The sequence below is a fragment of the Gallinula chloropus genome, assembly GCF_964237585.1.
Source record: "Gallinula chloropus genome assembly, chromosome: 14".
In the NCBI taxonomy this organism is placed as follows: Eukaryota; Metazoa; Chordata; class Aves; order Gruiformes; family Rallidae; genus Gallinula; species Gallinula chloropus.
Genome location: NC_140099.1, coordinates 13,085,351 through 13,110,905, shown reverse-complemented (window position 1 = coordinate 13,110,905; position 25,555 = coordinate 13,085,351). Strand labels below are relative to the sequence as shown.

The 25,555-nt window shown below is 39.4% G+C and overlaps 1 protein-coding gene across 1 annotated transcript in view; it reads right to left on the bottom strand.

Annotated features, from left to right (window-relative positions):
• The window catches only part of LOC311197026 (uncharacterized protein), a gene marked incomplete at its 5' end in the record, with an annotated part of 56,979 nt that overhangs the window by 957 nt on the left and 30,467 nt on the right, over window positions 1-25,555 (bottom strand). The window contains 8 exon segments of the mRNA XM_084270712.1: window positions 79-226; window positions 885-1,155; window positions 2,808-3,459; window positions 15,687-15,884; window positions 16,615-16,762; window positions 17,481-17,729; window positions 18,237-18,946; window positions 18,949-18,989. Coding sequence (XP_084126838.1) covers window positions 79-226; window positions 885-1,155; window positions 2,808-3,459; window positions 15,687-15,884; window positions 16,615-16,762; window positions 17,481-17,729; window positions 18,237-18,946; window positions 18,949-18,989 — 2,417 coding nt within the window.

The following is a 25,555-nucleotide window of genomic DNA, read 5'->3' as shown; positions in this document are numbered from 1 at the left end:
CTAGTCCTACCAGTCCTATCACTCAGAAAAATTCCACAATATAGTTTAGGGGAAGCAACTGAGTATTGACAAGCTTACTTTTGAAACCTTTAAATCAGGTCTTCCTGTGATTCCAGAGAGATCAGCTTGGACAGAAAACACATCAGTTACACCCATATTCATGAACATCTCCTTTAAATCATAGGTGCCCGAAATGGATAGTTTTGGAATATGCACTTCTATCCTCCTGTTAATTCAAAAGAAAATTATAGTAGTTACTACAATCAAAGCATGCCTTGGACTGAAGACTCCCAACTTACTGGTGGCTTGTCTGTGCTAAAGTGTTGGTCTTTTCATCTGGAAAATATGGCAGCAAAAAGAAGACGGGAAGAGAATAGTCTGGAGGATGGGAAAGTATACAAGATAGACATCAGTTGGGGTTTCTTGTATGATTCTGCAACACAGTCATTTTGATGGGGCAGCAAGCAGTTGTGGTGACAGAAAGCTCTGGACTACATTTGAATTCACTTTCTAGCTTTGAAGGTTTTCTTTTGGAAGCCACACTATTCCCTCTGAGGTGTCTGATCGCTATGTTGCAGTATTGCCATTCAAAACATTATGCCTGAGACAAAGGAAATGAAGACACTTAACATCAACTAGAAAATATGTGGGGGAAAAAATTAGATTTCCCAGCTTACAGATTTCTTCCCTCATCACAATGCAATGATGTTTCTAATTCTTACTGAAAGTATCAAATCATCAAGTTACTTAGTCTGTCTCTCTATACCTCTTGCATAGTTTAAATCTCAAATCAACAGAACACATAGTAGCTATAAAACCTGATCATTGCATTCAGACTTTGGTTTCCAACTACCTTGAGGTGTCAAATCAGAAGTCAATATTACCGTCTTTCAAGTGATTTTTCCCATTTAGACAAAATGTCTCTTGTTAGACCATCTTCCAACTCTTTCATTTTTCCTTCATTGGGCAGGATAAACAATGCTGCAACATCTCCCTTGTAAGGAATCTGCACCACTTCAGAAGACAGCTTCCTGTCAGAGTATGTTTTATAAAATCCATCTCGAGTCATCATCTCCACTTCAACTGAGGTCTTCTCATTCACATGGAAATAATCCTTGTGAGTGCCCTTAACATTGAAAGGATTTTCCCAGTAGGCTTAAAACCAAAAGGGAAAGAATGCAATTGAGTGCTTATTTCAAGGAGGATATATTGATACATTCCAGACTAATGTACATCAGATAAATCCATATCTGAAAAGTTACACTCATACTTGAAGATCAAAGGTATTGCAAGATTATTAAACATCCTGTTCCCTGTCGTCTTTGCTGTAGTGTGTTCAGTAACAACTAAATACCCCAGGACGTGTACAACACCTTTCTAACATGATAAACTAAGTGAAATAAGTTCATCATATCAGCTTACATTTTATTTGAAGAAAATGAAAGCTGACCAGTATCCAACAAGTTACTTTCTGGTTTCAGAATACTGCTTGCAAAGTAAGTCTCACAGGAGGAGATCTCTGCCTTTTTAAAAGTAGTGTGTTAAACTCCATGATTTTTCATATGTTCTTCATCTTTTAGAACTATGGAAAAGCTTACAAGCAAGAACCACACAAACTTTTGGACCCGATCATAACCTCATTACAGTAAATGAGCTAGCACTTCAAGGGTTTTAGTCTTCAAAATGGGTTTCTCTTGATGTTTATTCAACAAATTTTTAAATGATATTTTATTTTATATTAAAACAGGTTGTTCACTGGGCAAATCATAGCTTGCTATCCAACATGTTCTCTTTTTTGTATAATATTTAGTAGAAATGAAAAAATAATGGAATGTAAACTTCACAGTACTCTGATGACTTTATAAGTTTGAGCTTTCATTGAATCATCAAGGTTGGAAAAGACCTTCAAGATCATCAATTCCAGCTGTTCACCCTACACCACCTAACCAGCAAACCACCTCCCAAAGTGCCTCATCTACCTGTTTTTTAAGCAACCCAAAGGATGGCAACCCCTGGGCACCCACTCTTTCAGTGAAGGAATTTTTCCTAATATCAGATCCGAAACTCCTCTGACTCTCCCCTATTCTTCTCAGTAAAACTGGGATATGATACCATATACTCTGGTATCATAAAGAAATGCCTCAGACTAGTGCACCCGAGACTAGGGTACCAAAATTTAATAGAGTACTTGCAACAAAATCTGTTTTGTTTAATGCTCATGTATTTCCAAACATGCCTTTCTGTTTGGTAAATTCCACGTATGTCCTTCATACTGCTTCAAATGAATGTAACATCTAAGAGGAAATTAATCATTGCAAAAGCATGAATACCTTTTGGGATATGTATAGTGTGATGTCCAACTGTAGAACATGTGGGCTCCAGAGGTACCTGCCCATTTAATAGGCATAGACTGTAAGTAAATTAGAGTGTTTGACAATTTGTGTTAATCTGCCTCTTTGAAATTCATTTTTCTACTTCATACAACATGTGAAAATACTGTGGAGCAACTTTCTAAATAAGTAGATAAAGTCTGACCCCAAAAAATTACAAATGCATAAATTATTGTGCTCTGGCAATTCTCTAAAACCTGAAGATCACAAATAAATGAACTTTTATAACTAGGATCCTAAACATGAAAAATGTAGACATGGAAGAGGTTTCAAAGCCTGAGAACTTTCAATATGTCTTATCACAATAACTTAATCTTAACACAGGGCTTGCTTTTAAAAATAATTCAGACATAATCTGGAGTATTTGTTTTAGTGCAGGTGAAACTAAGGCATGGCAGTAATATCTGTATAACTTACCTTTGAAGTAAATGTAGCTGACAATTACCATTAGAGTGTTTGAATCAAGTTCTTTAAGTATTTCATTTATGTTCCCGTGGGTTTTGTTCTTTATATGATCATTTATCTCTTTTTTAGCTTCACTGGAATTCTGGAAGTTACTAGAAACAACTTTTCCTATGTAGAATTTGTTTATGTCCTTCAGAAATGTTTCAAGTGGCTTCAGGTGTTTATCTATGAACAGGGTGTTCCCCATGCTCAGCTGCACTTGGTTGCCAGGGTGGTTCAGCAAGAGGAGGAGATGATGAAAGCCATTGTGTATCTCCTTCTCATGGGTATTGGTAAGGTTGAAGGCCAGTCCTTCCAGCACCTGAGCCTGGCTGGTGGCTCTGGAGCCTAGGGCAAGCAGGGCAAAGGCAGTAGAGATGCTGACTGGGGAAAAGAAAATGTTCTTGATGGGTTCTTGGGTGTTTGCTTGCCTGTAAAACCGGAAAGCAAAGTCTGTGTTGATGGGGACTATTTGTTGGTAGGGCTCAAGATGATCACCTTGGGGGTGAGTTCCCTTGGGCTCATCATTGCGGTGGTCAGTCTGAGTCAGGCCGTGGACAGTGAGGTGAAGCATGGCTACTAGCAAGCATAGTGGGAGGGTGGCCTTCATCATTCTTTGCAGCTGCTGTGTTGACAAAGAAAAAAATGGTCATGGATGCCATGTTGTGTCAACATCTCTTTTATGTCTATCTGCTACTATTTTCAATAACTCTCTGGTAATCACTGTTATCTTTGCATCTGCTTATGGAAGTGTTTTTTTAAATCCTAATGTTTCTGAGTTTAGCTGCAGTTCCTTTCCATTGCTATCTACTTCAGTTCTGCTTTACTCCAGCTACAGAAGAGAAAGAAATATGAATAAATTAAAAAATGAGTACTAAAGAAAAATAAGAGTCAGAGAACAAGTGAAAAGGCTTCTTTTTTTATATCTATGTAGATCTATTTTATGGTGAGCCAGCACATCAGGAGTAACTCTTAATTCTTTTATGTTTGTCTCTAAGAATTCCCAGGATTATAATGCTATTAGTGACTGAATGAGCCTTACGTCAAAAGGCAGTGCTATGTCAATGGAAAACAATACGAGATTGCAGCCCTCAGAAGTGGTATTCTTTCTCTCATTCCTGACTCATTTTCACATGCAAAGTGACTAACCACAAGAGCTGGTAAAACAATTCTGCTTCAATACCAGATTAGATCAGAGTGTGTTGCTTTATTTTAAGCAAGCACATGCGATGCATGTCTTTCAGATGGGGTCCTCCTCTGTGTGTACCCTCCCCCCCCCCCCCCCCCCCCAGTTATGGCAGGGTGAGGTCACTGGTATGGGCTTGGCTTCTCCTGTCATTTCAAACTCTGTATCAGCAAGAAAGCCTCCTTCCATAAGGTTGTGTAACTCCATGGCCAGAATAGTGCTCAGCAAAGAGCCTGGATTGTGGAGTCTTTGCCCTTTTTGATAACTGTGGCCATTTTTTTCTTTGTTTTTTTTTTTTCATTGTTTTTTAATTTACTTGTAATGCCAAGAACATATTGATGTGATTTGTAGTGTTTAGGATGCTTAACCTGTCAGAAAACAGGTAAAAGCTATTATTTTTAAAAAAGTACTAGTGACTAGAAAACCAACTCCAAATAGCCTTCACCTAATGTCCTACTTGAAGTTGAACAGCTTCAGGGAAGAAGATCATGGACTACCTGCTCAGTCACCAACCCCCCAAGTCAGTGGCACAGGCACTCAGCGACATGGGTTCAGTAGAACAGAAAAAAGTTTATTGGGATTTTTCCTGCTCAGTGTTGGCACTCTGACCACTGAGATCTGGGTAAAAAGGAGCCAGCTTTTCATTCTGTAGCTTTGCTCTATGAGATCTGAGTAAATCAGGACTTAGAGGGGAGGTTGGGTCTGGACAGCATTGATGTAAATAAGACAGCTCATTGATCTCAGTTTTGGTTTTCTGGGTGCAAGCTTTAGGGAACACTAGTAGTGATAAAAAAATAAGATCAACAGTTGGGAAGTCAGAATATCTTCTCCTTGTTAATGAAGCCAATTTCTTCTAGATGTGAAAGAGCTATTTTGTATGAGTATTCAGAGCACAGTTACACTCTGTGGAGCTGTTTCAATGTATCCCCATGATTTGCTATTCAGTATTTCTTGAAATTAAGTTCTGCTGTCATTTGAGTGCTTAGAAACCAGGCTTCACCCTTGAAAGCTGATGTGCTTCATGACTTGCTAGTTAAATGTCATAAAGCTGCATCAAAATCTTTAAGGTAAAGATAACTGGGTACTTACATTACATTCAGAAGGGTCTTGCTCTTGCATGGGTTGTGCTGATTCTTTCTGCTTTATTCATGCTGCTGTTTTCCTGTTAAACATTACATAGCTTCAAATAAAAGTTACCTAGAAGAACAAAGCCGAATGCTGATAAGCTAGTTTTCTTGGACATCGTAGTCACATGTTCACATCTCTCCACTCCAAACAGAGAGCAAAGACCATCAGGCCCTGCTGATACCAAAGGGTAGCACCCCAAAGGCTATCCAACTCCTAAGCAAATATTTATTGGAAATGAAGTTCTTGTGCCAAAGGTAGCTACTTTGCTTTATATGTTACCTGAGATGGATATAATTGTTCAGCTGTAGATACAATTTTGCCCAGGTCTAACGTCTGACAGCCAGGGTCAAGGTGAGTGAGCTGCAGAGAGACCACTTATGTTGAGCTGTGCTTTCCAGCTTACTGGACTCTGATTAAGTGTCAACATCTCATCTTTTGTTAGTACACAGCAGAGACCCCACTAGTCACTATGGAGAAGCCATTGAGTCCTCCTGGCCTCATTAATAAAGACAGTACCTCGTTCATTTGTTTAACAGTAGTGAATTTTATCTGTATATAGCATGGTAATCCTGTAATCCTTCAGACATGTTGACTCCTCACACCTCTCAGTGTCTCTGTTAAGAGTGACCTAATGTGTCAAGATCTGAACAAGTACATAAGGTAGACTTCAGCACTTGAATAACCTGTCTAAAATCGATGTGCTATCACTGCAAGTTGCACAAATGCAACTATTGTAACATATAAACTGTAAAGCAAGGTCACAGTCTCAAGTCTCTCAAAGAATAGCAAATAACAGAAAAGTGGAACCCAGTAACATTAAGCAGTAGCAAACCAAGGAATTTTGTTTCTTGGGAATTTTCTGAAGGAAGATAAGTGGTGTGAGGCTAGTGGACCAGCAATCACAGCTGGATGAACCATTTAGATGCATGGTTTGATTAGCCACAAGAATGCCTGCTTAGTTCCTCTGTGTCTCTGCTGCATGCTGCAGGACCTGTGCTGCACGTTCCTAAACAGACAGTAACAAGTTCCTGGATCCTGAAGAGCCAAGGAACTGTGTAAGTAAAACAGTGTAAATGCAGCCATTCCCAATTGCCACCTCGCTGCTTTCAAAGTTACTACTTCATCTACATTGCATCCATGGCCTTTGTTAGACATCTAAGCTCCCTGCACAGTTATCTACAACTTCAGATGGTGGGGTTCTTTTCAGAATACAGCTGAACTCTGTGAGGCTGTTTTACATACAGCCAAAGTTTGCTGTTAAGTACATTAGTTTTTGAATTTGTGTTTTCTTACTAGAGTACTACTTGCCATTGTCCCCTGAAGAGTTTGTGTAGGTCAAGTGAGGTTTGATGGAGCAGACTGTTCTCCTTTGCCAGCCACTAAACCACTGTGTTTGAATTACGTGAATGTATAAACCGGAATGTTTGATTACACAAATCCAGTCTTTCAGGAAGAAGTGCTCACAGTGTTCCATGACAGTCAGGCTGTTGGCTGTTTGGTGCTCCTCCATTAGTCATACAGTTGAGCAGCGTTGAGCATTTATGCTTCTGTTAAACATTACATGGATCAAAACAAAATCATCTGAGGACGCAGATAAATTCTGGTGAAACGTTTTTCCATCCACATGTAGCCATGCAGAGCAGGTGGAAGTCAGTGATCGCAGGGCCAGCTGCTTAAATGTTTGCTGTTCCCAAACATGCATAATTGCCCTAGGCAAACATGCTTTGGAGAGAAGAGGTCCATGGCCATGAGTAGTGGTAGGTATACCTTCCTAGCCTATTGTCAGCTAATGACACAACACTAAAACACCTTCTGAGCTGTGTTACGACCTGCTTCGGGGCTTTAGTCTCCTGACCATGCAGTTCAGCCGCGTGCTATGACATGCTAAACCAAACTAACTTTCTCTTCTATGAAAAGCAGAACAGAAGGGATAATTATCAGGCTTTTCTTTTTCTTCTTCATCTTTTTTTTTCCCCCTCCCAAAATGAATTTAGCATCAGTTCAGAAACAATCCCACACCCAGGCTAACTTTGAGCCTTGGTTTAGTCATACTGGAAGAGGAAGCCTGAGTAGCATAGTCTACAGTGCAGCTGCCTGGCTGTAGGAAGGTAGCAGGGGAGAGACAATGCTGTAAAGAAGAGTTGTACACAAGGGTTGGGAGTAATTCTGGTTTCCTTGCATGATGACTCTGAGGAGAACCAAAGCATGCCTAAGTACAGCAAGAAGACCGTGGCAGAGACACAAATGCAGATGTTTTTGCTGTTCAGACATTTGCCTGTACTCTTCTTGCAAGTCAACATGGATTGATTTTGAAACTTTACCACAGAGTTTGCTTCCAGTGAGGATAACCTGTAAAATTTGCCAACACTGACACATGGATTTACACCTTAGTTCATTCCTAACCAAGTGACTGTACTCATACTTTTACTCCAAGTGTACAAGCTAACTAGCCCCTTTCATCAGCAAATGCTCAGCAAGCCTTGCAACCTCAGGCAGCCCCAGCCACACCCTCTTGAATGTGATGCCCACCTTCAGCATCTCTCTGTATAAGCATTTTCTCAGGCTGTTAGATAACTCTCCTGTTACTTGGGGTGCTCTGAAAGAAAAACAAAACAAAAAATGACAGTATCTCAAGGTGGCACGCCAGCCTTGCATTCAAGATCTTCTTTAGCTACCTATGTAAAAACCATACTCAACTAAAGTGCAGTGAGAAACCCACTCAGTTACAGAGATGTGCACAATGGTTGTGTTACTATTACTTCTTAGGAAATTACTTGTGTTTCTTAAGAAACACAATTTTGCTTTGAGCTCTAATGTAAACACAGGTTGTGTGCAAGTTTGTTCTGATATATTGTGTTTATACATTAATGGGAGACAACTGTGAGGATTTTTTGTAATATTAAAGAAAAGTCTAACCTCATGTTTTTGCTTCATTAGAACTTCAAGAATTGGAAAATTTCTGTGAACAGTTACACAGTGGCTGTTCAATGAGCCATGCCTAACAAACTAATAAGGTTTAATTAGCCCAACCTAATCTGACAGTTTGCTGCTGGCACACTATCTGTTAGTATAGCTGGCTAGTGATGCATGTGTGCATATGGAACAAAGATCACTCCTTATAAGTTTTCTTTACTTTTCAAGTATTGTGCAGTTGAAATTTCAAGTTGTCCCCTCATACAAACTTTGCTTAACCCCATCCAATTTAAAAACAAGTCTCAGTAAGATTAACATGGTCTTAATTTTGAGCTTTGATAGTGGCTGCTTTCAAGTTAAACATTGGCAATACCTATATAGAATTCTTATTCCAGTTGTTTGGGTATGTCAAAATCTTGGATCACCCAAGAAACCACAATACATATGGCCAAGCCTTCCATGCCTGTAGTATCTTCAATGTGTACCATTATGTCAGAGTGTAAAATCCCAGACTGTAATATCTCCAGCATGTGCCACTGTGTCAGAGCGTAAAAGCCCCAGGTTACAGGCTTGAAAAGGCAGTAGAAAGGCTGAAAGGAGAGAATAAAATGGGGGTTTTAGCTTTCTCTGCCATGACCTGCTTGTAAAACCTAAATGTGAAGTCAGCATTGCTGGTGGCTACCTTCAGATGAGCCAGGTTTCAGATAAATTGCTGTTTTCCAGGAGATGTTGAGGTAATTTACAGTATTTGCAGGGGTGATCAGTTAGTACGTAGGAGTGAAATCTAATCATGTAGTGGACTTGTTTGGTGGCTGTTATTTACACGACCATGAGGAATGGAATTGACATCTGAGTAAGAAAGCCTCATGAAAATTACCCAGCTCTCCATAGAATGCCGTTGATAGTTGTTACCGATCTATGACTGAACTCAAAGATCAGCATGAAAACAATGAGAAAAAAGGGGTTTAATTAATGTCTTTGAAGTAGTTTCTAAAGAAAGACTGGAACACCCATTAAATCCACAGAATGCCAAAAATAATTCTTCATTTTTGCCCACAGAAATGAGATACAAGGCTTAGGTCTCAGTGGTTAGTTCATGGTTGCCAAAGTCCGTGAATACTGAAGTGTTTAGAGAGGCTGTTTTCCCCTTAAACTTCTCTTGACCTTTCACCATCTTCCCCCACCCAAATTCCACCTCCATCCAAAGCACACATGTCACATCCAACTGGAGCGCTTTGGAAAGAAAACAGAGCTGGGTTTCTTGGGGAATCATGGGAAGAACATTTTGGGGATCAATGTCAGAAAAGAAAAAACAAAACAAACATAGTGTTTACTATTAAAACATGTGAAGATGGGACATATCAGATGCCTTTTACTGACTCTGAATTAATTTGCTTTTTTAATTTTGCTGTGCTGAATTAAATGAAGTCGTCTGTCTTTGATGCCTTAGTCTGTACAGCAACACAACTGCAGGAAGGTTTTTTTTAAAGCAGCAAAAATTAAAACTACATGCATTTACCCAAATTGTGGTTTTTTTTCTTTTTTTCCTTTCTTTTTTAATGTAGAAAGTGAATTATTTCTTTAAGGAGCCTCTACACATTATACTATCCAAAAATTGGCCAAAAAGTGAGTCACCTCAGACTGGAATAGCTCTTTCATTTATGATTCATAGGACTTTACTGAATGAGTTGGATACAAATGGATCTAAACTACATCAGGTTTTACTCCACGGTACCAGATCTACAAAATCAAAAAGAGAGGGGTAGCCATCACCTCACTGAGCTTGGCAGGGTGCAGTCTTTGAGCAGATACTGAGGTGGTAATTGCTCACAGTTAGAACAGACATAAATATGTTTCAGAAGAGACACTCCATTTGCTGCAGTGCTCTAAAGCTGCTACACATCTTGGCACAGAGGGAGCCCCATGTACTTCCAAAATAAGGAAGAAGTGATTGTGTCACAACAGCAGCCAGGTCCTACACACAAGTTTGCCTCGGAGAAAGAAGTTCAGGGAACCTTCCCAAAAGGCTCAAGATTATGTGAAAGCTGGAGTAAAAACCTTAAAAGCAAACCTTGCATATGCCATACAGTACCTAAATAAAAGACAATGCAAATGAAAGTGTCACATAAAAATGACACAGGACTGGAAATTAAACAGAAGAGCAGAATCTTTATTATGAAAGTTTTGAAGTTTTAAAGCTTTAAGGAGCTGATGTGGCCAGAGTGCAAGGTGTAAACCCCAGCCAACATTTGGACTCCAAGCAATGGAGAAACAATAATGCCGATGCACTTGCACAGGTCCAAGCCTGTACCCTATTGACTAAGAAACCTCTAACTGATGGAGGTGAAAAGTTCCATGTTATATCTTTTCCTCTGCAATTGTTTCTTAGATTCTCTTTCTGTTGGCATTGCTTTTTGTCTTAGTTATGCCAAAATTTTTAACATTTGATAATTAAGTTCCAGTCAAACCTTAGAAAGACTTGAAGGCTATGTTAGGTGGTGGGCTGCACAGACAGATGAGGTCATTTGCCCCAGCATACATACTGCCAGACTGCTCTTGCTTCCCTGCTTCCCTCTCTCACAGCAGCTGTGAGAGGGGCCTCAGCTTGTGCCTCCCTCTCTTGCAGCACAATGTGGACAATCTTTTCATATGGAGCCACCCATTTGTCATGGACAGTGCTCTTTCTTAGCCCTTTTGCCCAGGCTGTAATAGTTTATGACTGAAATTGTTTCTGTCTTATGAAATTGTTTCTGGTTTATGACAAACTTAGATTTCTGGACACTGAAAAATGCAGCTATTCCTGGAAAGGTGAAGTAGGAAGATCTACTGAGATGTTCTGACAGCTCTGTAACTTCAATCTGAGGCCATGGTCTGAAATCAGTTCTCAGAAATCAGACCGGTCCTCTCCTCAAGAAAAGCATCCTGTGAATTTTTTTCTGGAAGGCAGCTGCAGCCAAAGCCTAGGACCAGGTAAACTTCAGCATTAACAGGAGTTAAGTTTCAAACAAGAAAGTAAAGGTGTACTTACAGTGATTGACTTGTCTGTGTGCATCAACATTTAATTATCATAATACTGTATGGTCACCATATGTGTTTTCTTAACAGAAAAAAATATCATGCTACATATAAGACAAAAATGACCAAATCATGTTGTGTATGAGGAATAGAAATACAACTCTTTGCCAAGTCTTTCCAGAAGTCAAATAGCTGCAGACCTTCCATTCTTCACCACTGATATTTTTTCTCCTGTCCAAATGACAGAGCACGAGCCAGGAACCTAATATATAGCAGAATTACTGAGTTAACATTATGGCTTTCCATTACAAAGGCTTGGAAATATTTGTGTGAAGTGCATTCATTTGTTTTGGTCTGGCTTTTGCAGTCTCTTAGCAGCCAGTTGTACAATTACATGCACTCCATTCCAGAAACAATTTTCTAGAGCTGTTAGAACAATGAAGCTGTTGATGCTTTCAGACCCCCCGTTCTGAGCCCCAACCATGCTTCACATAAGTGACTATGCTGCCGGTAACTCAATTTGACATATGCTAGGGGTGTGCATTTCGTATTTTGGGTTACCAGTGCTCAAAGAAGGCTGCAGGAGAGCACTGCCTTGAGCAATACATCTCTTACAAGGGCTTCCTGAGCCTAGGCGTTAGTGCTATTAGCAGATGATGGATACTGGCTATGTGGATCTCAGCCACAGTACCTTCATAGCTGCCAAGTTCCTGGTGGCAATAGAAGGCTGATTTTCGGCACTAAGTAATCTCCAATTTATTTGAGAGCTGAGAAATTCACATATTATTTCCTAGGATAATCTGTTAATTACTATTTTTGTGACAACTGTTATAATCTTCATAATGCAATTTTTGAGAAATTGGCCACCTCCAAGTGATGGCTCTGTGGCATGAATGGCAGTATTTTCCTACAGGGGTAACTATTTTCCCATTAAGATAATGATGTGGGTGTGCTGATCAATGATAAGCATGAGAAAAAGCATGCTGTCATTAAGGGGAGACTCTTTCACCACTCTCTCTGAAATATTGTGGGGTCAGTCCTCACCAGAACTTTATAAACCTTGCTAAAATTTTTCTGCATTATTATGTCCTAAGAGTGACATGCAGAAAGAACAGGAATTACAAGAACATAACAGGTTATTCAGTATCAAGACAATACTAACAAGATATCACTATTTGGTCATTATATGTATTTAGTCATTATATATTAGAAAACAAATTAAAAGCTGATTACTTTGGAAAGGACCTAAATTATGGTATCTCCTGTTTGATGAAGATGCATTGGCATCAGAACCATGCACCTCTGCTTTGTCAGGAATTTTTCTCATTAAGCAACCAGTGCCTTCTATCATTGCCAAAATATGGGTTCTTATTTGTGCTTACATTTAATAGAGCATTGGTAGGTATTTCCAGCAGAATATGCAATTTGTCTTTCAGCCTATGACCTTTAATGTTACTGCTTATGTTCTATGGCTTTTGTTTCTTGGTAGCAAACGCTGCGCAGCACTGGAACAATGACAGACCTGAGCACTGGCACTAACCACGGGCTGTTTGAAATATGTTATTTTCCTTGATTTACTTCAAGCATATTATTTCCCTCTCTGTCCTCATACCCATATACACTGCCTCTTTTTGCTTGTTCCTTCTTTTATGATCTTTAGTACTACCCAAAATTGCTGCTAGTTTTCTTCCAAAGTCTTTTGAATTTAATGTAGTTTGCAGGTAAGGGCTAAATCTATCTCCACCATGGATTAATCCTGGTTTCTGAGCTCCTTACTTATGCTTTTAGACTTTGTTTCATTTCTGCAGGTAACTCCCTCCCAGTTATGACAAAAAATGCACTGTTTACTGCTATTCCCACCATGCTTGTTTTCCTTTTATCCTTATTTCAGAGAGCTTCTTGGTGTGCGCTGTTCCAACCTTCTGCTGTGCTGAAGCTGTTCTGTGGCTGTTGGCCTAATACAGCCTCTACAGAATCCTACTTTCAGCCACACCATCACAGATTTCTTTTAGGGTCCACAAAGTTAGTACTGAGGCCACAGGTCCTGCAGATACATGGTTGCACATACCGCCACATCAGGTTTGTGTGTAGGCTTCAGTGCAGGCTGGGTTAGAAGATGTCCTTGCACTTTGTCCCTCAGGTGATTCATCAGCCCAGCTCCATTCTCCAGCAATGTCACTGCATTGAAGTGACACACCACAGTAATTGCACACAGCAGCAGAATCTTTTGACTGCCTAGGAGGAAAGTCCTTCCTCTGTTGCACTGTGGCTTCTTGGTCATGAAACTCAGAGAGTTAGCCAAGAAACAAAAATATGGGAAATAAGTAAAAACCCAGCAGACTGAAAGAAGAGACACAGTCCTGAACAATGCCTGCCTGCACTGGATTTGTGACAACCTTAAGGGCTGAAGGTTTCAGGGTGGGGAGTGGGGGGGGGGGGGGGTGGTATTGTACAATCCTTCTGTACTTTTATTTACCACACAAGTTTGCTGTCTGCTGCACATTTCCAGTGAGGGGCATTCCCTGATCTATGTCAAAACAGAAAGAAAACCAAGGCAAGATGCATGTCTGTGGTCTCTACTCCCATTTGAAGATGATTCCCTACCAGTAACAGTTTCTTCATACTTTTTGGTTATCCAACTATTCAGCTTGGTTTTTCTACACTCACTTTCGAATACGTTAAGCAACAAGCTTACCTCTCAAAGTGAGATCTGATTCGTAAAATATCATTTAGATTTTTTTATCCGTTGAAAAAAACTGTTGACCTGGGAGTCTGTGAGGAACAACAAACATATAGTCTCTTGGTATTCACCTACAATCATTTCTCACTGCGAAGCTGGACTTCTGTCTGACCATCCTGAATTAGCCAAGAACATTTCAACTTTTGTGGAATCAGTGTATCTGTATTATACCAAGACCAGGCCCTTATATTTAGCAGTATGAAGCCCACTGCTTGTTACTAGGTACTGGACAGACTAAACACAGTTATGAGTAAGGAAGTTTTGACACTGATTTAAATGATTTTGAGGAGGGTTTTGTCAGTGAATGTTGGCAGACAGACACAGAAAGGTGTTTATATTCCTTATTGGTATGCATACAGATTCTAGTATTGGTAGTATTAATCTAATGTCAAAGAAAACAAAGATCCACAAACCAATCAAGATAAATATATTATTTATATTTTCACCATAATTTTAAGTTATATTTTTCATAGATATTTTAAGAGACTGAAGTCTAAAAAGTTGCTGTTTATTTTTTTCTACCAATTTGAGAAATTCTATAGGAAAAGATTTGATCAATCTCTATTTTCAGTGCTTTCATTGGCTTTCTGTATTTTAATGACATACTAATGATGCTGACTTAAAAATTAAATAAATTAGAAAATTCTTTAAATATGTTCTGATTTGTGTTTCTTTCCTTTCATAACCATACAACTACCCAGTGTAGCCAGTAAGTTAAAATTTTATCAATTGAGTCACTATAAAACAACACAATAGCAATAAGTTAGACACATGAAACCTTAAGTGAAAGGGTACAAATGTCAAGTCACAGTATGTTTGTACACTACAACAGCAATCCATTCTAACATTTAGAAAGGTGACTTCTCAAATATTGCCTGTGTTTTTTATGTGTGCCTGTGACAGTTCAAAGCAGATCAACAGACCCTAGGAAAGCTCTGCTCTTCCTAGTGAGGAAATACAAACTCTCTGGAGTTACGATTTTTCATTCCTTCTCTTTTCTACCAGTCTGACAAGTCGAGCTGGAAGGTGTGATAGTGAAGGTGGTGTCAGTAGCAGAAAAAAGACATGACAGTGACAACAAATCCATACAAAGGAAACCAGCACTACATCATGGGCTGCTCCACCATACTTTCACCTCCGGGCACTGGCAAGAACAGCTATATTAGTAAGATAAAACAGAAAGTCTTTCTGCTGGTATGGCTTCCTTCCTTCATAGAATAAGTATTATTTCTAAAGCAGAAACAACCTTCTTGTCTTCATGGGGAGGGCTTCCACTGTGGAGGAGACAATGGGAGACAAGCTAAACCAGCTCCTTTATATTGGTGTTCCCTCCAGTGTCCCAGTCACTGATCCTGCAGCTTCGTGCCATCCTTAGTTAAAAACCAAAGAGATTAATGGAAATTCACTCCAGTATTAAGGGAATCTGCATTTAAGACTAGTCATCAGAGGTTAGTGCATTAAACAGCTAGGACATATATCCCACCTCCTTCTCTCTGTTTCCCTTCTTCTGCTGTCTCATGCACACATTGTGAGCGTACAGCAATAGCTACGTCATCTGGAGACTTCACACTATCTCAAGTACCTCACAGGAGCACATCAGGAAGGCCTTCTTATAAAACCAGTGAAAAATGACTTGCGTTTTTTTAATGCTACAAGCTATACCTGGCTGTAGACTGGGGAAAAATACCAGTGACTTTGGGACAAGGAAAAATTATTTTTTCACTTTAAGGGATTATAATATATATAAGTAAGGATAATGGTTGAAAGACGAGCACTAGTACATAGTGGTATGTACACATCAATGTTTTTCTGGATTGCAGAAATTTCTCCAGCAACGTGCATAAGGGCATGTCCTGTGATCAGTCAGTCATTGCAGAGGATTTACAATTTTCCCTATGAAGAGGACAGTGCGGGTGTATTTATCGAGAATCATCAGGAGAAAAGGCCTGTTGAATCTGACTCGAGGTGGGTGAGGGTAATCGCCAGATCTCCAGGTAAACTCATTCACTGTGGCTGCTGCCGCTTCAGTGCCATTCTCATGAACATTTAGCACTGCTCTGTGGATCACCTGCAAGGACACGAAGCAAAACAACCTCCAGATAACAACCCGACAAGAAGGGTAGCAGCCTGCCACCTCCCCACTCTTGCCAAAGAGAGCCCTGCCTGGCGTGAGCCCCAGCAGGGCCATCCTTGTGGAAGGTCATCACCAGCTACTCCCCACTGAAACACAACCAGCCATCAGAGCATCTTGCTAGCCTCCTTCACTATACGTGCAGGGAGGAACCCTCGAACAGCTGGCAGCCAAAGAACTCTCAACATGACTGATGGCAAGAAACTCTGGAAGCAAAGAAACCTGGTAATTTAGCCTCAACTTTGTTTTGCCTTTGGCAGCTTCATGTATTATTGTGAATTGACCCTTTCATCTAGCTGAAAAAAATAACTTTTTGAGAGCACTAGAAGAGTGGGAATAACAGCTTTTTGCCCTCTGTAGGCAGAATAGGAGGAAATTTTACCAAAGCTAATGTGCTACCTTTAGATAATTTTCTTTAGTAGCCAAAAGAACATTTGATTATATGTATGTCTTCTTCCTCATCCTTGAACCATGCATGTATAACCCCATACAAGCATGTTTGGCTTCAGGTTTAGGAAAGATGGGGCTTGCTTTGCCTCAAAATTGACAGCTGTTGGTGATTGAGTAATGCTTCAGAGAGACTGGGATAAGCTTTCATGGGATATTAATGTCAGGTTCCCACAAACAGATGACTCCTGTGGTCGCTGTGTTTCATGTGCTGACTTACTTTTGAAACCATCAGTCCAGGCTCCTCAGTAATCCCTGACAGATCAGCTTGTTCAGTGAACAGATCAATCATACCCATTTGTTTGACTATCCTTTTCACATCATAGGTACCAGAAATAGAAAATTTGGGAATGTGCAGATGTATTTTTCTGTAACAAATAACACAAATTATCATGTAGGTAGCACTCCTCAACGGATTCACATTTATTTTTCTAGAAGTTAAAAGCCTAGTCTTAGGGTTCAGGTAGCACTTCTGAACAGGTTAGCTATCCAACATGGGGGGTTGGAGCAGAAAGAGACCATGGTATCCCCTGCTCCTACAGTGAAGGAGTGGGGTGGAAGACATAATTTTGCCAACTCTGTGGCAAACAGAACTCCTACTTCCAGGTAACAGAATTATTTCCCCCACCCCACCCCAAAGATCATAGCTAGATGTCCTAAGGCTGTTTGAATATAAAACAGGGCCTGGACCACCAGACAAACACCTGCAGTAATGCTGAATGAATAATATTTCTGCTTTTACATACAGTGGCCTCAACACCCTAGCACCTAATACCTCAGAAACAGCTGCTTCTTTGTAGTTTCATAATGCCCATGTGAAACAAGTGTCTAACTTGATCATGGTGCTAAACAACTTGTGGTTGAGCAAGGAACTTAACCCAAGATAGATTCCAAGTCCAATGCCCTATTAATTCACTACCCATGGCTCTTTTTCATTTTCCAGCTAAGGAAAGGGAAGTCCTGCACAGAGAGAAAGGCCATTAATAAAGTTCAGTAAAATAACCTGGACTTCAATGTTTTTTCTTGGTGAGATAAACACTACTAATCTATAGCATGGTTACCTCTCATCTTACCAAAACCATTTACCTGTCTTGTAGGAACTTTTCCCATTTAGACACAGTCCTTTTCAGGAGAGCATCTTCCACCTGCTTCATCTTCCCTTCATCAGGCAAAACAAATAATGCTGCAATATTTCCATTGTAAGGTATCTGAACCAGCCAACATGACAGCTCTTCATCGAAGTAATTTCTGTAGTAACCCTTTCTATACATCATGTCAACTTTTACAGATGTTTTCTGATCCACAAAGAAGTCCTCCTCTTTTATATATGAAGTGCTAAAGGGTTTCTCCCAGTGGGCTTATGACAAAAAGAAAAATAATTCAGTGGGATACAAAGAGGAATAGTCACGGTAAATAAGACAGGATTTAGTCCCACGGGCTTCCTTTGATTAGAACAACTATTTTATTCTAGTTACTGCACCCTCAGGTGTTACAGCAGTGCAGCTTCTTTTTTTACTTTTCACATGCTTGAAGAGAATTAAAGACAGATAATACTGAAAACATCATCTTTTACTAGAGCATGACTCTACCATCACATTAAAGAATTTACCAAACTAAACAAAGATACTTGTTTAAAAAAATCCATTCTTTCACTCAACCAGGTGAGGACACAAACATCTATACTGACAACACATATACTTTTTTTTTTTAGGAATATTTTCCAGACACCGAATATGGTTTCCATTTAAAATATTTGAACTATGGTTTCTTTCTTTTAGCCTTTCACTCTCTGTAATAATCAGAAAGCAACTATGTTACAGCCGTCACACCCTTTGATATTACTTACCTTTAAGAAAGACATAGTTAACAAGAACCATTACAGTGAGAGGATCAAGGTTTTCCACTAGTTTGATGATTTTCCCATTTGTCTTTTCTTCAATATAATTATTGATCTGATTCTCAGCACCAGAGGAGTTGTTAAAGTCAGTAGAAAAGACTTCAGATTCATAAAAGCTTTTGACATCATCCAAGAACTTCTGTAGCGGTTTTAGTGTCTCTTCTATAAAAAGGGCATTGCCCAAGTTCAGCTGGAGCTCACTGTCTGAACGGTTCAGCATGTGGAGGAGTTGGCAAAAACCTTCATGTATTTCCTGCTCCTGAGTCTTTTTCAGGTTAAAGGCAAGCCCTTCCAGAATCTGCGTCAGCGTCGCCGCCTTGGCACCCAGTGCCAGCATTGCGAAGGAAGCGGAGATGCTTATGGGTGAGAAGAAAATATTTTGATCCGTTGCTTCGGATGCGACCAGCTTGTAAAGTGAAAATGCAAAGTCAGCATTGCTGGGAACTAGTTTGACAAAAGTTTTGTTCTTAAATGGATAAACTCCTTCTCCACGAGAACCGCCTCCTGGGTAATATGTCCCTTTAGCATCATCATGCTTGTTGCGGTGACGAGGATGCTTATGACTCTGGGTAACAGTATACAAACCAGCCAGCAATAAACACAAGAAGAAGGTGAGCTTCATTTTCCTTTTAAATGTTCCTGGAACAGAGATACACAGACAAAACATGGCATGGAAAATAATTTTTTCATGCTGTGTGCTTCAGCCAAGTAAAATGAGGCTCTCAGAACACACCTGTTCTACAAAATTCCTCACTTTTATACTTCACATTCCTGACACGTGCCAGTGATCCACAGAACAAATATACCTCCTAATAAACTGCTTGTATAACCGCCTCCTAATAAACTATTTGTGAAACCAGGTACTCTCTCAAAAGAGGTAATTTTGACCATATTAACTTGTAAAAATAGGGTAGGATTGATTATTTCTTTTTCTAAAATTTGCAAATAACTGGGAGCTTTGGACATTTTCTAAGAGTGACTGGTGGAAGTTGTTTTTGAAGTTAGTCCTGTAGGTTGGCTACTGCAGCCCTGTTAGTCTTCCTTAATTCATCAAATAATCAGAGAATTAAATCTGTGTTAAATAAAAATGTGACATAAAGACAGATTATACTATCTAGGATCAAAATTATAAAACCACTTTTACTGTCTTCAGAGATAAAATACTGGAACACTGTGAGAGCGAAGTCTCCATTTCTATTGTTTCCAAAACGTTGGTTTTTAATCAGTTATGTAAAGTATCTTCTTTAGTAGCAGCCAGTTCTTGCTGGCTTTTGGCATGTTTTAATTTTGTATAACAGGCATACCCCTTTTTTTACATGTAAAAAGGTACCCTTTCTAAAAAACAACACAATCCCAAAATGAAATGCCCAAATGATCCAAGGAAAAACTCAAAGGATACTTACAGTGCTACAAAAAAGGATCTTGCTATGTCCATCCAGTTTGTCTGCTTCTTCTTTTCAGTACCACTGAATAGGATTAAGCAGAGCACCCCTGTTAATCATTAATTTGTTCAAATAAAATTTACCAGTGAGGAAGCAGTGCAAGCAGTAATGACTCTAGATGTTTTGGACAGTTTGTCCAACCCAGACACAAGCAAACTATGTGTACTGGTTTTGATTGGCATAGAGTTAGTTTCCTTCCTACTAGCGAGTATGGTTCTGTTTTGGATTTAGTATCAGAATAATATTGATAACACAGTGATGTTTTAGTTGTTGCTAAGTAATGCTTACAGTAAGTCAAGGACTTTTCAGCTTCTCATGCTCTGACAGTGAAGAAGTGTTGGAAGATGTGAAGGAACAGAGCCAAGACAGCTGATTTGAACGAGACAAAGTGTGCTATTCCATACCATGTGACATCATGCTCAGTATATTAACCGGGAGGACCTGGCCAGGGGTGTGTGTGTTCTGCTCTGGAAGAGGCTGGGCATTGGTGAGCGGGTGGTAAGCAATTGCACTCTGCACCACTTGCTTGCTTTCAAGAATACTTCACTTAATATTCTATTATTATTATTATGCTATTCCCGCTCTTTTTTTACTTGTCCTGTTAAACTGTTTTTATCTCAGTTTTATCACTTTCTCTCTTACAATTCTCACCCCAATCCTGCTGGGGGGGGACTGAGCAAATGGTTGTGCGGTGTCTGGGGCTAAAACCACAGCACTGCAGGACACTCCAAAGAGACCAAATAGCAGCCTTCCAGTACCTAATGGGGTCCTACAGGAAACATTGAGAGGGACTGTTTGCAAGGGCATGGAGCGATAGGACAAGGGATAATGGCTTTAAACTGAAAGAAGGTAGATGTAGATTAGATTTTAGGAAGAAATTCTTTACTATGAGGATGGTGAGGCACTGGAACAGGTTGTCCAGGGGAGTGGTGGCTGCCCCCTCCCTGGAAGTGTTCAAGGCCAGGTAGGATGGGGCTTTGAGCAACCCAGTCTAGTGAGAGATGTCCCTGCCCATGGCAGGAGGATTGGAACTTGATCTCTCAGGTGCCGTTCAGCCTTAGCCATTCTGGGAGTCTGAAAGAAACACTGGAAAGGGAACCACACCCTCTTCCCCTCAATTTCAAACCAAAGCTCTTGTCCCATGGTTGTCCCATATGGCTGCATAGTCAAACAACAAAACAGAGCAGGCACAGCATTTTCTTTTTTAACTCAACAGTACTAACTTTTTGCTTACTAACCTAGTGACTGGAGCACTTGATTGGGATACAAGGCCCCCAATTCTTACAAACTGTTCAACTGAGAGAATCGGACCCAAAGCATTTACTTGGCAGGGTAATAACTCATCTTCTGGATTCAAGAGGAGGATGAGAATTTGAAGGGAAAGACAATTCCCAGCCTTCCTTCTGAGGATTAAAAATCAAATAAAATATAAATAGAAAAGCTGCTTATCTGAGATGTGTAGATAATTGTGTGTGGATAACTGTATGTGTTTTTATCTATGTGTGAAATACATATTTATGTATGCAAATCCACACACACCCCTATAGTTATTTGTAATACTGGAGAAAGATCAACTAGTATGATGAGTTAGCCTGATAATGCAGGCACAAGTCTGGGAGACAGGAAACTTAGGTTTCTCTCCAAGAATTATTCCAGAAGAAGAAGAAATAAAGGCCCTAGGAATTGTTTTTGAATGTGATACCTGATTGCACAAGATGTGCAAGTGTTATTAATTCTATTCATATGAGTAGAGTGTGAGTAGTTCTACTAAAGATAATCATGACCTTTGCTACATGAGAACCTGTGACAATAATTAATGCATTATGATTCGAATTGAGAGGAAAAAAAGAAATTTCATCGTAATTTAATTGTGATATTTTGATAACATAACAATAATTTCAAAATGCTTTTTCAAGAGCTTTGAAGATCTACACATTTATTAGATTTTATATGCAGAAATCCCCACAATGTTTTAAACTAATTTTTACTCAAATATAGTAATTGAGATTTTTTTCACATCATGACATGAAGAGATATAAAAGTACTTTATTTACTGATTTTCTTGAAAAACACGAAAATCTATGTCAAGTGTAAATGAAAGGGGAAAAACCAATAATATATTAAAAGTGAGGCAATGAAATAACTTGATTATATTATAAATGCCCAGTCTGTGAGCCATCAACTCTTTCAGAGAAGCTCTCACCAGAACAGGTATGCCATTAGCTATCACTAATTTACTATTTTTTGTTTTAGTTAAATGTAGCCTCCTTCCAGCAAGCTGTGGTGAGGTAGAAACCGTCTTCACTTGATCTTGAAGTATGATTATGGTTTTGTATCCAGCTCCCCTGTCGGCAAGCTATCCTTCAGTACTGTCCAGGTAATAAACTGGCATGAACCAATAAATGAGACAAAAAATCTGACTCTGTCCTTCCATTCTGGTTTAAAGCAGATTAAGTGCATGATGTCAGTGCGTGCTACTGATTCACATCACAAATGATGTTTCCATAGTGCAAGCACTCATTACCTCTTTTTTTTTTTTTTCCCCCAAACTGCTCTCCTAGAAGAAAACAAAATCAACCAACAAACCTAAAACTGATTCAGAGGAAACATTGTGGCACTCACTATATTCTGATAGAGCCAGGACAAAGAAGAATGTTTAACAAACTTCTCTGTAAGCAGTGGAGTTAATAAAGCTTAGTTTCCTAATGTTTTATAACTTTCCTCATCACAACAACCACAGCTCTTCACTTCACAGCCTCCAGGACAACCAGGCAAGAGAGCTGGGCTTGGGCTGGTGCTGGAGCTGGAGCTGGAGCTGGGCCTAGGGCTAGGGCTGGGGCTGCTTGATACACACTCATCACCTGCTGCTCCCAGCAGCTTTTAAAGCAGCTGAGTTCTGTCTGCTTTCTCTGCAACAAGCAAAAAACAAGATTTCACTGATTTTCAGGGTAGCATAACGGTTTTCTGATCTCCTACCTCTCCATTAAGCATAACTGGAACTTGCATTGTTATGGAGGGTCACAGACAGAGGGCAAGTGGTTACAAACAAACATTTTTCCTCTGGAAAATAAGCTGGTGGTTTTATTTTCCTTACATTTGAGGTTATGAGAGTCATGCTTTCTCAGTTTTCACAGTTCATGTAGCTGCATTTCTTACTGTCATCAATATTATCATCATTCTTACGTTTAATTATGAAAAGAAGACCAAATATATCCTATATTACCATTCAATAATGGCATATATCTATTTTAATCATTAGCTTTTCTCTTATGTCATCTCTAGGAAGAATTTGTGGACAGCCCAGCACTTGCAGGAATGATTTAGCAGTTCAAGATGGATTATGAATATGTTTAACACTAAAACTCTTTTATAACAGTTGATAACCAGACTGCATATTCCAGATCACCATATCTTTCAGCTGAGATTCCATGTCATTCATTCATAGTTATCACTGGAAGTAATCAACTTTAAAAGCTTAACATACCTGAATCTCAGCTTTACTCTAGTTACCTGATAAAATCTGTTGAAGAACTGTGACAAAATTGGTTTGAGTGAATATTCAGTTAGCAGTTCCAGCAAGTCTACAGAAAAGCATGGGATATAAAGAACAATTGCTTATATGAAGTAATAGTGACTGGGAAGCATTGTGATCTACAATCCACCTTGGTAAAGCAGACGGCCTATACCTCCATATGTAATCATTCCAGAACAGAGCAGCTCATCAATCCTTCAAACTTAAATTATTGTCGGATTATGAATGAGAGACTTTGAGCCTTAGCCTGGACTCCTGCAGAAGCAGTTTTGAAAGGTTTTTTTTTAAGGGTGGACAGTGAATTACAGAACTGGAAAATTACGAAATTACACCTGTTTGATCTGTTGTTCATCATAAAAGGGAGCCTGTCCATCTGGGTAAACATGGGTCTTTTCCAACCTTCCTATTATATTAGCTCACATCTTCCCTCAATAAGAAAAGCCTTAGTCTGGCAGTGCAAGAGACGGTTGAGAGCTCAAGAACTTTGATTCCTTGGGGAAAGGCTGAACACTGTCTCCAGAAAGTACTCTCAGCCCAGGTCTGTCTTGCAGGGAGCAAGTATAAGTTCCTTCACTCTCCATCATATTCACAGATTTTGAAATACAATACTCAATTCCTTCCTCTCTATATGCTTATTAGCTTTTAGCTCCTTCTTTATTAGCGTTGAACCTGGCTCTAACATGCTTTGTGTGTTGGTCTGTAGCTCTGGCATTAGGTGTGGTAATGATCATTGTCTCCATTCACCCAATCTGTGTCAGAAAGAATTTTTGCCTTTTTTATGCTAAGTTGTCTCTTTTCCAAGCTGAAGACCTTTCATCTCAAACAGAAGCTATTCCAGAGTTTTGGTTAACCTTACCACCCTTTCCTAAAGATTTTCTAGTTCTTATTTATAATTTCTGTTATTATAGGACTGGAATTACATGCTTTAATCCACATGTACAGATTTAGACAGTGGCACAATGTTCCTATCATTTGTTCTTTTTTCTTTCCCAATAATTTCTAATATTTAATATTCTTCCTTTCCCAGTGCTGATCTGATCTGCATAGGAACTACCTACTATAACACCAAACCCTTACTCTTGAGTGACAACAGTCAGCTCAAGTATAGCATTTCTCCAATCCTAAGCTAAACTTAACAAGAAAATTAAAATACCCACTGACAAATGTAACAGCAAGTCAGAAAGCTACTGTGCTTTCTGGTTTCAAAATGAGAAATTGTCATGTCCATTCCTTGATTTTACCAGAAGATGGTGGCACAGGGCTCCTTTTCCTATAATCCCCAGAACTTGAGGCTCCATACTCACACTTCAACCTACAGAAATCAGTGTATCAGAATCACACTAAAATCTTGGTTTCTTGCAGAGATCATAATTGGTATCCTGAAAAGATTGCATTTTAGAAGTTGCATTTCTCCTACAGACATTCTTCTCCTGGTGTAAAGGAAACCTTTTTATGCAAACAACTTTTAGAGTGACAAGTTCACCAGCGAATAAAAGCTCTTATTTTGGAATGAAATTGTCTATACAGAGAAACCTCTTGGCTTTCTTAATTAAATTTGAATTGATGCCTTACATTATTTATCTTTCTTTTGCAGACATGGCCTTAAACAAACACTAAGAAAAGCCCTTGTATAGATATTTAAGAATTATGCTTGAATGTTTTTCTCCCAAAATAGGATAGAAAGCATTAGGGTTAAACTTTGCAAAGTGTTACAATTTTTATTTAATAGATTAAAAATGTTGGCTATAGTGAAGAAGCAGAAGGCAGATCAGCTAGCTGAATGACTATGTTCAATAAAATGAAGTTCATTTTATGATTCCATTGCTCATATCCCTTTTCTTAAACAAGTCTCTGACACTGTAAGCTTTTGGACTGTTGAGGATTCTGGTGGGTCACTAGGATAGCTTAATACAACCACTCTCTTCCTTGTTTCAACAGAGGGAAAGGAAGCGGCTGTGTGGTAGCCCTCTGCAACTCACATTCTGGCTGGTCAGCCCAAGTCCATTTCCATCAATGGCTGACATCAACATGTCTCTGCAAGGCACTTTGATATTCAGTCTGTACTTACGTAGGCTTTCTGTCATAATTGTTGCACCATCTTTCCCACTCTGTCAACCTAGAAGCAGCGAGAAGGGTTGGAGCATATTTGCCTCTCTTTGATGCCTCTTCTCAGTTACCCCTGATACAACTGTGAATACACCAAGACTGTGAGACACAGCAATGACACAATGACAGGCATGCTCATGAGATAGTAATCTCTGGCTGAGGAAACTGGGGTCCAAGATGTCTG